Consider the following 12,030-nt stretch of genomic DNA (forward strand, 5'->3'; position numbering starts at 1 on the left):
TAGCACTTTCTATCAACTATAAAATTTGGCAAACAGGAATAGTGATATACGAAAATGAAACAGAAAATGCAGATATATGTATGCGTGCGTGTATACGCAAGACAGAAGAGAAATAAACAGTTTTAAAAGACACAAGCGTTTTGTTCTTACTTCCGGTTCCCGGATTCCTTCAGCACTCTTTATCTAAGCGAAGCAGACGCTTATCCCGTCAGCACTGTGAGACAACCTCCCACCCTTTGCTGGAGGGATAATGTCTGCTGATCTACCTAGTGCAGATATGAGAAGGATAGGACGAGTCCCCAATTGACAATGCTAAATTCCTTTGTCGTATAAACAACCCTTTATGAAGCTAAGAACACTGTACGCTGTTTACTTAAGAAGTACCGTAATGGTACGCTAGTTGCGTAACGATCGCTCAGCCGTAGGCGAGACGCTCAAGCGTCACGTTCGCTCACGGCCCAGGGATCACAGGACACGTTATTGGCTATGACTAGAGTAATGATTCGCTATGGCGTAGCTTACGCTCGAGACCACGAGGAGGTCACCAGCGGCGCAGACGCTCACAACGCTATACCTTAATGTTTAAACCTTATACCAAAGAAATACACAGAATACCTTAATGTGAGTACAGGGTGTAAGTGCAACCTTGTGTAACCTGACTAACTACAAAGCTGCTTGAGCGTCACCGACGCTCAAGTGAACACTTAACACTATAGAAAATACACAGATACTGGTTTAGGTTCCAAAGCCTATTAACTGTATTATATCTAATATACTTGTAAAAGGGGATAACAGTACAAATGATACACTACAATATAACAGAGACTTCCTAACCACAGAACTAAACTATAAATACAAAAGACAATACTACTCTGACCTAAATGCAATACAATACAATGCTATAATACTATGAGAGATATAAGAGAAAAGAGGAGAGAGAGAGATAGAGAGAGAGAGAGAGAGAGAGAGAGAGATTGGCTCACAGAAAGACAATGATAACGGAGAGAAACTTACGCACAAAGGGTATGATCGCCTGCGCCTCGATATCCAGCTCCCGGCTATCAGCAGATAACCGTTGATGAGAGAGTGAGAGCTGGATGTGGTCGGCCTGCCTATTTATGCCCCACACACAATGCAATCTCCTGGTCCTACAATCCCATTGTCCATTGGCCGAAGGAATTCGGCCCTGCATCATAACAAAAGGTCATAGGGTGATTCATACAGGTGGGCTGTGACGATTTCCAACAGCTCAGGTGGGTGGGAAACTGGGTTTCCCGCCGCATACCTGAGTATGTGCAAATAATAGAAATGGACATAAACTTCTTATGTCCATAACTATTCGCACGAGCGATTAATACGCTCCAAACCAACACCGGAATATTGCTAATTAAATACTCTTCCGATGGGTACCAAACACTGCTGTATGATTCCTGTTAGACCCTTCGTACGATATAAAGAGGGATTCCTCAGCTCTGGGACATTGTATTTTAACCAAACTTTCAGAATCTATCAAAGGGACCATGATCTATAAACTACATTAATTGTGAACATTTGTAACGAATGAGTCGCACGCTACGACTACATAAACTCTACCGTAAATACGCATACCGCGCCTGCGAGTGCACGCTATTGCGGGTATGCGCCTCCACGGGAGAGCGTACGCACGCGCAGCGCGGACCAGTGTGCGGTGCAAATATGGCAACGTGCATTGAGACATTTTTCTGACTTTGACAATGCACTAGGAGCAGAGGCAGCAGATAGTGGCTAATCCGCTCACAGGTGAAGATGCACTAGGAGCAGAGGCAGCAGATAGTGGGTAATCCGCTCACAGGTGAAGATGCACTAGGAGCAGAGGCAGCAGATAGTGGGTAATCCGCTCACAGGTGAAGATGCACTAGGAGCAGAGGCAGCAGATAGTGGCTAATCCGCTCACAGGTGAAGATGCACTAGGAGCAGAGGCAGCAGATAGTGGGTAATCCGCTCACAGGTGAAGATGCACTAGGAGCAGAGGCAGCAGATAGTGGGTAATCCGCTCACAGGTGAAGATGCACTAGGAGCAGAGGCAGCAGATAGTGGGTAATCCGCTCACAGGTGAAGATGCACTAGGAGCAGAGGCAGCAGATAGTGGCTAATCCGCTCACAGGTGAAGATGCACTAGGAGCAGAGGCAGCAGATAGTGGGTAATCCGCTCACAGGTGAAGATGCACTAGGAGCAGAGGCAGCAGATAGTGGGTAATCCGCTCACAGGTGAAGATGCACTAGGAGCAGAGGCAGCAGATAGTGGGTAATCCGCTCACAGGTGAAGATGCATTAGGAGCAGAGGCAGCAGATAGTGGGTAATCCGCTCACAGGTGAAGATGCACTAGGAGCAGAGGCAGCAGATAGTGGGTAATCCGCTCACAGGTGAAGATGCACTAGGAGCAGAGGCAGCAGATAGTGGGTAATCCGCTCACAGGTGAAGATGCACTAGGAGCAGAGGCAGCAGATAGTGGGTAATCCGCTCACAGGTGAAGATGCATTAGGAGCAGAGGCAGCAGATAGTGGGTAATCCGCTCACAGGTGAAGATGCACTAGGAGCAGAGGCAGCAGATAGTGGCTAATCCGCTCACAGGTGATGATGCACTAGGAGCAGAGGCAGCAGATAGTGGGTAATCCGCTCACAGGTGAAGATGCACTAGGAGCAGAGGCAGCAGATAGTGGGTAATCCGCTCACAGGTGAAGATGCACTAGGAGCAGAGGCAGCAGATAGTGGGTAATCCGCTCACAGGTGAAGATGCACTAGGAGCAGAGGCAGCAGATAGTGGCTAATCCGCTCACAGGTGATGATGCACTAGGAGCAGAGGCAGCAGATAGTGGCTAATCCGCTCACAGGTGAAGATGCACTAGGAGCAGAGGCAGCAGATAGTGGGTAATCCGCTCACAGGTGAAGATGCACTAGGAGCAGAGGCAGTAGCGGTTGGGTAATGAGCTTACAGGGCAAGAAAATCTAGGAGCAGAGGCAGCAGATAGTGGGTAATCCGCTCACAAGTGAAGATGCACTAAGAGTAGAGGCAGCAGCGGTTGGGTAATGCGCTTACAGGGCAAGAAAATCTAGGAGCAGCCGCGACTAGTGCCGCAGAGCTGCAACGCCGAACACACAGGGGGGAAGCTGGTCAGAGTAAAAATACATGTAATGTATGTAATATATGTGATGGCTGCCTTACCCAGTGATCAGTAGCACCTCTGCTGCAGCACAAGATGTCTATTGTAGAAGTGTGGAATACTGCAGTCCCCAGGAGCCCCAGAGATGAATGTCTACCTCAGCCAGCGGGCCTGACACACCCTCTGTAGTAATGAAAGTGGTGTTGCGTCTATGACATATATTGCGGATAGATGTTCTCATCCAGCTAATCAAGCCTCGCCAGCCCGAGCGTGGGGTATTTTCTTGGATGATGTTATTTAATCTTCTCTTCTCTTGCTGTAGTCCTCTCAGTTCAGCTTCTTTCTTTTTTATTTCATCCTTCACTTCTCTTTTGCGCTGCTGTGCTGCCTCGATCACAGCCTCATTGGGAGGAGCCGGTGTTATATCCTCCTGCTGGCTGCTCCTTTCCCTGTTCCTCCAGTCAATGCCTGGACTTTCTGTCAGGGTCCACCTTGCACTGTAGTTATGTGCCTTTACTACCCAGCGTCCGCAGGGTTCATTACTCCAGCATTTCGGAGCACCAGACGCCGCAATCTCTACAGTGCCATTCTTGGTGGTCACCATAATTTGGTCGTCTTCTTGATTGTCTGGACAAACTTCAGTTTCGTCACAGACGCGTGCTGTTATTGCATACCGTAGTTCCAGATCTTGGTCATCCATACGTTCTGCACTGGATTCCGCTACGTTGCAGGATAATTCAGCCATAGTTTGATTAGATGCAATGACAAAATTCATCATGCTTCTCCGTACCTTGTCTATAGAACAAGACTGGTGTCTGTACAGTGGGCAGCCTTTTATTACAGTCCTGGGACAAATGCTATTATGACATCACTAGCTATTGTGAGGCCTCTCTCCCAGTTGACCGTTTGCCCCTCTTTATGTTTTTGATAAGACATTTTATATTGTGGTAAAAAAAAAAAAAAAAAAAAAAAAGATTACGAGCCGCGAGTACAGTGAGCAGTGATCGGCCGAGCACATTATAACGTTACAGGGTTGGAGGCGGGTGGGACTCGATCTGCAGCCACCTTCACGTGGCGAGTCCTGGGTTGTTACATGTATTTGTTCGCAACAAGCTGAGAGCTCGACGGCGACAGACAGAACAATATGTAGAGAATGACAATTGCACAGGATACGGTCTGTATAAGAATATCAAGAAAGTAACCCCCTATTTTACTTAAGTATCATCTTATATAAATATTATCGCATGGGGTGTGCTTCCACATGACAAATAATCATATACATGTATCAAGAGAGAGAAAAGGATGTCTTGGTGTTGTGCACCTAAAGATACAAATTTACTTTTCTTTATTTGTTTAAAAATAGATTTAAAAACTGGGAAATACTGAAGAGAAGAAGGTGAGAACGTAAGAAAGATGTGGTATAAATTACTGTATACTGTGTGTGAGAATGGCAATGCACATATTGTGACTCTCCTATATACTGCAAATTGCATTGTAGAATTTATGTAGGATTGTATCTTATTTTTGTTTGTTATCTAGATTCAGTCTCCCGCTCTATCACAAGTGTCATGATTTATATATTGATGGCGCTAACAATAGCATCTCAATCTCAATTTTTAATATAAGATATTATGATTCCACCCTTGATTTGAAGTGTGGTGCTAGTTTGCCAATTAATATACAATATGACTCCCCAAAGATTATACGTAGGAGTCATAGGGGTATATTCAATTTGCGTCGGATCCATTCCGACATGCATTTGTCGGAATAGATCCGACATCCCCTATTCTCTCCCATCTCAATTCGACTTTTTCAAGTCGAACTGAGATGAGGAACCCAGAGGAGGAGGGGGGGGAAGGGGGAGGCACGGGGAAGCCAGTGGGGACAGCCGCGGGCAGCCAGAGGAGATCAGCGCTACAGCACAGCGCTGCAGGAGGATGTCACACAACTGCCCGACCCCACGGCAGCTTCCACCCGGCTCCAGTAAGCGTGACCTCACTTGCTGAAGCCGGGTGGAAGCTGCCGTGAGCGGTGCGGCTGTGTGACATCCTGATGTAGCGCTGATCTCCTCTGTCTACCCGCAGCTCTCCCCCTGTCTCCCTGCGGCTCTCCCCCCTCTCCTCCTCTGGGTCCACATCTCAGTCCGACTTTTTTTTATGTCCGACTGAGATGGTCGAAAAGGGGGCCCCGTTTTCGACACACGCACATGGATTGGCAGCTATACCGCCGAACCACCTGCTTTTCGACAAGTCGAATTTCTCAACTTGTCGAAAATATTGAATAGGTTGGAACCCCTTCCGACCTAAAAAAAAAAAGTTGAAAACCGACGTCTTTTCGGCAGACGGCAGCTTTCGACGTCAATTGAATATACCCCTTAGTGGGCAGATGTATTAAGCCTGGAGAAGTGATAAGTGGAAGGTGATAACACACTAGCCAATCATTACAGGTTTGAAAAATGACAGTTAGGAGCTGATTGGCTGGTGCGTTATCACCTTCCACTTATCACTTCTCCAGGCTTAATACATCTGCCCCAATATGTGCATTGGCATTCTCACACACAGTATATTTTATACCACATTTTTCTTACTTTCAGTATTTCCAAAGTTTTTAAATATATTTGTAAACAAATTAATAAAAGTTATTTTTTTATCTTGGTGCACCACACCAAGACAAATCCTTTTCTTTCTCTTGTTACAGAGGGCAACAGATAGCCATATCATCTAAAATGCAGTAGTTGAGCGCACTTACGAGTCAGAACTATTGTATTATGATACTTAGCAACAAACAGTACGGAAAAGGCGCTGCCAGAACACTTTGCAGTGGTGTTCTGCGGGCATGCCTATAGAGCAATACAAAATCTTTAGGCGCCATTTGGCCAAATAAGGTATATTCCAATTTTGAAAAAACTAAATGCCAATCTTCTTGAGTAGTCCCACAAATTTTTCACCACTTTTCAATCCACCCTAATGTATACACACCCGATTAATGTTTGTTTTTTCTTTTATTAAAGCAGTATAATTGTTCTCAATCTTCTCAAGTTCAGAATATTGCTGGACTTCAGGTCGCTGTGGATAATGGGTACAGTAGCTTTAGTGCTGGACACAGGTCACTGTGGATATTAGGGTGATGTGACTTGCGATACCCAGGACGCCAAAGTGTAAAGGTGCATACACACGGAGAGATTTTGGCTATGAGAGATTTTGACTGAGAGATTTCCCTTGAACTGGCAGTCGGAGATTTTGACTAACTTTTCCAGCAATTTTGTCTAACTATGCAAGAGATTTTGGCTCTCTCATTTAAATAGGGGGATGCTTTTACAGATTGGGGGAGTGTCATATATAGGTGAGTATTTTTTTATTACAGGTACACCAATGGATTCTACATGTAAAAGGGGACCGAAGTGCTGCATGGGACACTAGGTAAGTATGTGAGTGTATAATACCCCTTTCACACCAGCACATCTGAATACAGGTTTTTGGCACATAAACGTGCATAACCCGTGTTCATGTGCGGTGTGAAAGGGTGCCGGGGTTCAAATACTGGGTCCAGTGATCCGTTATTTCAACCCTGCTCTTGTGCAGGGTTGAACTTGTGTCCAACCCGGCTCACTGTGTGGGTGTGAACGGGAGCCAGCTCCCGTTCACGCTCTATGTGCTGGCGGGGCTTAGAGGTCATGTGATCTCCAAACGCCGCCCCCGCCGCGTCATCGCTGACGTTAGAACCCGGCAATATGCCAGGCTGCTGACTGCGGTGTGAAAGGCGCCTAACCCGGGAATGTCCCGGCATGATCACGGGACTGTATTCCCGGGTAAGACCCTGCATATTAGGTATGAAAGTGGTATTAGTGTGCATCTTTGTGCAAAGTTCCCCTGCTCTACCTTAATCTATACTGTAATAGGCCCTACACACTCGTCGATCTGACTGAAAGATATGAACCATATCGTTCATTAATGAACGAGATACCGTTCATATCTTTCAGTGTGGAGTCACCTGCGATGAATGATGCGCGGCCCCGCGCTCGTTCAACGCTGGTGCCCCGTCGGCTGTGCATGCAGGCCAATATGGATGATCTCGTCGATATTTGCCTGTACTTCTATGGAGCCGGGTGACCGGGAAAGTGAAGGAGCTTCACTCCCCCCGTCACTGCCCCCCGCCGCCGGGTCGCCCGTCGGCCGTATCTGCCGTCGGGCAGCTCGTGGCAGATCGTTAAATGTGTAGGGCCCAAAGAGGGGGAGTTACTTTGCTGCTGCTACGAGCCCCCTACAGGTATTAGTGAGGGAACGACGGGGGAGGAGGGTGTGGATGTGAGCGGCTGGGGACAGGTATTAGTGATCAAACAATGGAGTAGAGGGTATGCAAGGCAGGAGATAGAACAGCAGCACATCTCTGAGATGCAGAGGCTGCAAGGCTTGCTAGTCACACGGGAGAATGAGGCTGCCACTAGCGGGAGAATGAGATCTGAAGCTCACAAAGTACTGCACAGTTAACAGCCCTGCAGGTCATCACTTCATGTGCCCTGCACAACACAGGTGACCCGCATCCTGTTACCTGCTGAACCTGCTGCAGCAAGCAATGGGATACATCGCAGCTCAGAGGAAAATGGAAATTGGAGATGGGAGAAATCCTTTACACAACTATCAGATACACATATACATTTTCACACTGATGCCATCCTCCCCCCCTCCCTGACTCCTCATACTACCATCCTACTCCCCCCCCCCCCCTTTCTCTATCTTTCCTCTCTTTCCTTTTCTTCACCTATATACAATCTGCTCCTTATGTTTTTTTAATTTAGTCCCCCCACCTGGTTTCCACCTTCTCTTCCTGTGAGCTGCATCACATCGCATTTACAAGGGAGTTGTAGACCGCACAGCACCATTTTTTTTTATCCCCCCCACCACCACCACCCACCAGCCCAAGGTGAGCGCAGCACAACTTCAGTTTTTTTAAATTTAACTGCTTCAGCGCTGTTCACTCCAGATGCTGGCACCACGGAGAGAGACGCTGCGGACGGAGAGTGGGGACTGGGAGCCGGGAAGGGGCAGAGCTTGCATGCAGTGCAGAAGATGCCGCTGGCTGACCGTTGTGAGCATTGTAGCCGCGGCCAGAAAAGCATAGTGAGCGGGGCGGTTCAGTGGCAAACGGACAGGCTGACCAGGCATCCCGGCACACCAACCCGCCGCTGCCAGGGACACACTTGGTGGAATCTCTCTCCGACTACCACACACTCGGCGGCATCTCTCTCCGACTACCATTAACCCCCCCCTTCCCTTCCCCCGCCGGCCGCCCTCCGCCCCCACCTCCTTGCTATCGCTGGGAAAAATTGACCAGCCTGCACAGACTTTTTCCCAACGATAGCGACCTGGCGGGGACGCGCATCGCTATCGCTGCCTGTATACACACGGAGCAATATGCACTAACTTTCTGAGAGATTTTGACTATATAGTCAAAATCGCTCAGATATATCGCTCCGTGTGTATGGACCTTAAGGGTAACGCTTTGGGACGGCACATGTGGTATATTTAAGATCACTGAACAAAGAGTTACCAGAAAAGATATCTACAAAAAAATCATAGGCAATCACAGCAATGCGGCATTAGATTTTATATTATATATATATATATATATATATATATATATATATATGTATATACACACATACACACACAGGTGCAAAGAACAGCGCCAGAAAGGAGGTAGGTACTGTATGTAGTCTCATCGTCCAATCACAATAGTGTGGCTCAGAGCCATAACCATAAATCCTGCATCAGAAGGCATCCTGGGGGGGGCACAGTGGTAACAGTAATGGATCAGCATCATCACTAGAAGACTAAACCGGGACTCGCACCACCAAACCCAAAACTTATGGTAGTTATGTATAGATTCGCTATTTGTATACATATCTCTCCCATGGTCAGCTGACTTGTTAGCCAAAGCTGGCCACGTCTGACGTTAGGGGGGCTCTGGTAATGATGACCGTGGCTAATGTAGAGACAAAGTGCAGATCTGTAAATAACAACAGAGTCTCCTCCAGTGACAACAGGCTAGTTTGTTGACACAAGAAGGGGGCACAGAGGGGGGTATCCAAATCCATTCTGTATTTACTCACATATTAACAACATTTCTTGTGTTTATTTTATGTAAACAATTGGAGACCAACATCCTTAGAGTAAATACAGGATTGGATGGAGGAAGGTTCATCTTATTTGCAGTAATTTAATTACATAGGATTAGCCAAATACGATATCCAAAACAAGGTGTCGCCAAAACACCTGAATGATATCGATAAAAACAAAATTCTGAATGCTGATGCTACTGTATTACAAAAGCCCAATAGTAAATGTCCATTTCTGTCAGCCGGATGCTGTGTCTGTAGAGGTGCAGGTAGTTCTGTTTCAATATCTGTTATCTAGGATAAGGTAAAAATCCAGCAATTCTACCATTACTTGACTGAAGCGGATTGTGCTTTGGTCTATTCCGCTTTACTCGACACCTAGCAGTGAGTGTTTGTTAGTCAGACATTACAGCATCAGCCATTTTATCCTCTTGCTGACATGGTGAGAGCAAGGAACCCTCACTGTGGAGCTACAAGGGGCTGGGACACAGAGGGTTTTCTGAGGTAAGTCAGTTAGGAAGCTCCCTGCAGATTAGATATCTAATCTATGCCATACCATGCCTAGGCCATGCTGGTATAAATAAAAAATAAGAGAAGTAATAACATGACAGGAAAAGAAGATGGTAAAACTATTCACACTGGCCTCACCACTAAATGCTCCGATATGCTGGGTAATACCGCCTGCCTCCATCGCGGCTACCTGGGTTTTCCGCAGCTGGTCAAGCAGTGTTGTCTTTCCATGATCCACATGCCCCATTATAGTAACCACAGGGTGCTTGGGCACTAGCACAGAGGGGTCTGCAGAGCCCCTGTAAGTAGAAAAAAACAAAAAAGAACGATTATACAGGTATAATAGGAGGCCACGAGCTGTGTACTAGACCTAGTGTTCCCAGATCTGCTCATTTCCCACTAATATGGAATATTAAATTGGCCTCTCTTGCTGTAAGACACAGGGGGTCATTCCGAGTTGATCGTAGCTGTGCTAAATTTAGCACAGCTACGATCATGTTCCCAGGCATGCAGGCCAGCAGAGGGCTAGCCCGCCCCGCATATCTGTCCCCCCCCCACCCCACACACACACACACACACACACACACACACAAGTACAAAAGCATCGCACAGCGGCGATGCTTTTGTACTTGTTGAGTAACTCCCGGCCAGTGCAGCTCCTGTGGCTGGCCGGGAGTTGCTTGTCGCTGCCCCTGGTCGCAGCGGCTGCGTGTGACATCACGCAGCCACTGCGGCCCGCCCCCCGCATGGTCCGGCCACGCCTGCATTGGTCGGACCGCGCACCCAAAACGGAGGCCAAATGCTGCCGTGCCGCCCCCTCCCGCCTCTTCCTGTCAATCAGGCAGAGGCGATTGCTAGGGAACGACAGCCTTCGGCCGCCCGGCATGCGCACTGCGGCGCCGGTGCAGTTCCGACCCGATCGCTACGTTGCAATAAACTGCAGAGAGCGATTGGGTCAGAATGACCCCCACTGGGCGAGATTTATCAAACCTTGCAAAGAGCAGCTTCTAATGGTCATTTTTCTAGAACCTGTAAAAATAGGATTTTAATACCTACCGGTAAATCCTTGTCTCTTGGTCCGTAGAGGATGCTGGGGACACCAAAAGAACCATAGGGTATAGACGGGATCCACAGGAGACATGGGCACTTTAAGACTTTGAAAAAGGGGTGTGCACTGGCTCCTCCCTCTATGCCCCTCCTCCAGACTCCAGTTATAGGAACTGTGCCCAGGGAGACGGACAAATTTCGAGGAAAGTATTTATTGTTAAACTAAGGTGATATTCATACCAGCACACACCGCAAACATGCCGCACAACATGGCATTCAACAGAACCCAAGCCAACGGCATGAACCAATGTCAGCAACAGGCTGACTATAAACATAACACAACATGCGTGTAACCAGAATTAATAACTGCAGATACAGTACGCACTGGGACGGGCGCCCAGCATCCTCTACGGACTAAGAGAAAAGGATTTACTGATGTGAATGACCGAATATTCTCTGTAAAGCGCTGCAGAATTTGTGTGCGCTATATAAATAACTGGTAATAATAATTTACCGGTAGGCATTAAAATCCTATTTTCTCATACGTCCTAGAGGATGCTGGGGACACTAAAAGAACCATGGGGTTATACCAAAGCTCTAGAACGGGCGGGAGAGTGCGGATGACTCTGCAGCACTGATCGACAAAACTTGAGGTCGTCATCGGCCAGGGTATCAAACTTGTAAAACTTCGCAAAAGTGTTCAAACCCGTCCAAGTAGCAGCTCGACAAAGTTGCAATGCCGAGACCCCTCGGGCAGCCGCCCAAGAAGAGCCCACCTTTTTAGTAGAATGGGCCTTCACCGAATCCGGTAATGGCAATCCGGCCGTGGAATGAGCATGCTGAATCGTGTTACAAATCCAGCGTGCAATGGTCTGTTTGGAAGCAGGACACCCAATCTTGTTGGGAGCATACAGGACAAACAGAGCTTCGGTTTTCCTAACCCGAGCCATTCTGGCGACATAGATTTTCAGAGCTCTGACCACATCCAAAGATTTTGACTTAACGAAAGAGGCAGTAGCCACTGGCACAACAATAGGTTGGTTCATGTGGAAAGATGAAACCACCTTCGGCAAAAATTGTTGCCGAGTCCTCAACTCTGCTCTATCTTCATGAAAGATTAAATAAGGGCTCTTGTGAGACAAGGCCGCTAACTCAGACACCCGCCTTGCGGACGCCAAAGCCAACAGGATGACCACTTTCCAAGTGAGAAACTTCAA

At 47.4% G+C, this 12,030-nt stretch overlaps 1 protein-coding gene across 3 annotated transcripts in view; it reads right to left on the minus strand.

The window, feature by feature from the left end:
• Nucleotides 1–12,030, minus strand: part of MTIF2 (mitochondrial translational initiation factor 2) — a 138,657-nt gene that overhangs the window by 88,948 nt on the left and 37,679 nt on the right. For all 3 annotated transcript variants that reach the window (XM_063918630.1, XM_063918629.1, XM_063918628.1), the window contains exon 5: nucleotides 9,905–10,065. In XM_063918630.1, the coding sequence (XP_063774700.1) occupies nucleotides 9,905–10,065 (161 nt within the window). The remainder of the gene's footprint in view (nucleotides 1–9,904; nucleotides 10,066–12,030) is intronic.

This window comes from Pseudophryne corroboree, chromosome 4 (genome assembly GCF_028390025.1).
Source record: "Pseudophryne corroboree isolate aPseCor3 chromosome 4, aPseCor3.hap2, whole genome shotgun sequence".
In the NCBI taxonomy this organism is placed as follows: Eukaryota; Metazoa; Chordata; class Amphibia; order Anura; family Myobatrachidae; genus Pseudophryne; species Pseudophryne corroboree.